At 55.2% G+C, this 2,265-nt stretch overlaps 1 protein-coding gene across 1 annotated transcript in view; it reads right to left on the reverse strand.

Annotated features, from left to right (window-relative positions):
* Positions 1–2,265, reverse strand: part of mad2l1 (MAD2 mitotic arrest deficient-like 1 (yeast)) — a 3,196-nt gene extending 931 nt beyond the window's left edge. Inside the window, exons 1-3 of the mRNA XM_015405016.1 lie at positions 2,099–2,265; positions 976–1,122; positions 787–907 (exon numbers count right to left, since the gene is read on the reverse strand). Of these exons, the coding sequence (XP_015260502.1) occupies positions 787–907; positions 976–1,122; positions 2,099–2,162 (332 nt within the window). The 5' untranslated portion in view covers positions 2,163–2,265. The remainder of the gene's footprint in view (positions 1–786; positions 908–975; positions 1,123–2,098) is intronic.

Here is a 2,265-nt window from a genome sequence, read left to right on the forward strand (position 1 = left end):
TAACAGAGCTGCTGACCGCCACTAACCGTGCCGCTAACAGAGCTGCTGACCGCCACTAACCGTGCCGCTAACAGAGCTGCTGACCGCCACTAACCGTGCAGCTAACAGAGCCGCTGCTAACCGTGCTGCTAAGTGCAGCTAACAGAGCCGCTGACCGCCGCTAACCGTGCAGCTAACAGAGCCGCTGCTAACCGTGCAGCTAACAGAGCCGCCGCTAACCGTGCAGCTAACAGAGCTGCTGACCGCCGCTAACCGTGCAGCTAACAGAGCCGCCACTAACCGTGCCGCAAACAGAGCTGCTGACCGCCACTAACCGTGCAGCTAACAGAGCCGCTGCTAACCGTGCAGCTAACAGAGCTGCTGACCGCCGCTAACAGAGCTGCTAACCGCGCAGCTAACAGCCGCTGCTAACCGTGCAGCTAACAGAGCCACTGACCGCTGCTAACCGTGCAGCTAACAGAGCCGCTGACCGCTGCTAACCGTGCAGCTAACAGAGCTGCTGACCGCAGCTAACATAGCTGCTAACAGAGCCGCTGACCTCCGCTGCTAACCGTCCAGCTAACTGTGCAGCTAACAGAGCTACTGACCACCGCTAACCGTGCAGCTAACAGAGCAGCCGCTAACCGTGCAGCTAACAGAGCTGCTAACAGAGCCGCTGCTAACCGTGCAGTTAACAGAGCTGCTAACCATGCAGCTAACAGAGCTGCTAACAGAGCCGCTGCTAACCGTGCAGTTAACAGAGCTGCTAACCATGCAGCTAACAGAGCTGCTAACAGAGCTGCTGACCTGCCGTCTGCCGCCGACTTGTCGCACTCGATGTCGAACTGCCATCTCTCCAGAACCTCGTTGGTCTCCAGACAGGTGATGACCAGAACCAGCTTCTGCACGGTGCACTGGAACAGCCACTCTGGAACAGACAATCACAGCGTCAGCCACTAAGCCCCGCCCCCCGCGGCGGCTGGAGGACAGCGCTACCTTTGAGCTGAGAAACCACGTCGGCCAGGTAGTTCTGCAGCTTGGGGTCGGTGGTGACCTGGAGGATCATGTCGTAGTGCGTGGCTCTGGAGAAGGTCTCTGGAGGGTAGATGCCGCGCTGGTAGAGGATGCTGTTGATGCCGAACGCTGCGGAGAAACCAGACCTGGATCAGTCAGAGCAGCTTCACACGTCACCATGGTAACGGTGATTTTTATCGACATTAAATTTCTCCTCTGTACTTTAAGGTGATAATTAGACATTAGAAGAAACAGAAACGGAACTTTATTGATCTGAAACCTCAGAAATATCTCTGCATCTAACCCCTCCCCCTGGGGGGCAGTGGGCTGCCATGGTGCGGCGCCCTGGGAGCAGCGAGGGGTTAAGGGTCTTGCTCAGGGACCCAGAGTGGCAGTCTGTGGGGATCGAACCACTAGGCCGCCACTCCCATTAAAACCATTAAAGAATTGATGTTTTCTGTTCCTGCAGCAGGGGGCGCTGTGCAGCTAGCAGCAGATCCTCACATTATAGAAGAAGAAAAGACAATCATTAAAGTGATGGACTCATGAGAAGCTGAGGAGAAACATCTAGAAGCTCAGACTTAGAGCAACACAAAATAGAAATAATCTCAACATTGATTTTTAGAAAAATCTTCATCAGCCGCTAATAAACCATCATTAATCAGCATCATCATCGCAGCCGCATGGCAGCATCATGCTGTGGGCCTGGTTCTCTGAACAGAACCAGAACCAGTCGGTCCAACAGCACACTGGTCCCAGCAGGACGTCCAGACTGGTTCTACTGGTTCTGGTCCAACCTCCAGCCCAGGAGCGGCTGATCCACATGGACTTAGAAAACGTTCAGCTGCTCCAGTAGCGCTCGCCTTTCTCACCAGCGTAGCCCGGGCGGGCGGTGCTCCACATGGGCGCTGAAACATTTAAATTTCTGCCAAGCATTTAAAACCATCGAAGCTCTGAGAGCGAGCAGCCTGGTTCCGCTGCTGCCCGGCGAACAGGCCCAGCTGCATTAGCAGCATTAGCACCGTTAGCAGCTTTAGCACCGTTAGCATAGCGGGTCTGTGGAAGCTAACCGAGCTGCTAGCGCCGAACTAAAGCCGAACCTTACAGAAAAACTCGGCCACCAGCTCCGCGCTGCCTTTCAGAGTGATTCCCTTCAGGGTGCTGGTCATGGTTCCGATCGGTTCTGCTCTACTGGACCGAACCGCCGCTTCTCTCTGCGCTGGAAGCTCCGCTACCCGCCGAACAGTTTGAAAATGTCAGCTGCGCTCATGC

The sequence above is a fragment of the Cyprinodon variegatus genome, unplaced genomic scaffold, assembly GCF_000732505.1.
Source record: "Cyprinodon variegatus isolate N-32 unplaced genomic scaffold, C_variegatus-1.0 Scaffold1944, whole genome shotgun sequence".
Taxonomy (NCBI): domain Eukaryota; kingdom Metazoa; phylum Chordata; class Actinopteri; order Cyprinodontiformes; family Cyprinodontidae; genus Cyprinodon; species Cyprinodon variegatus.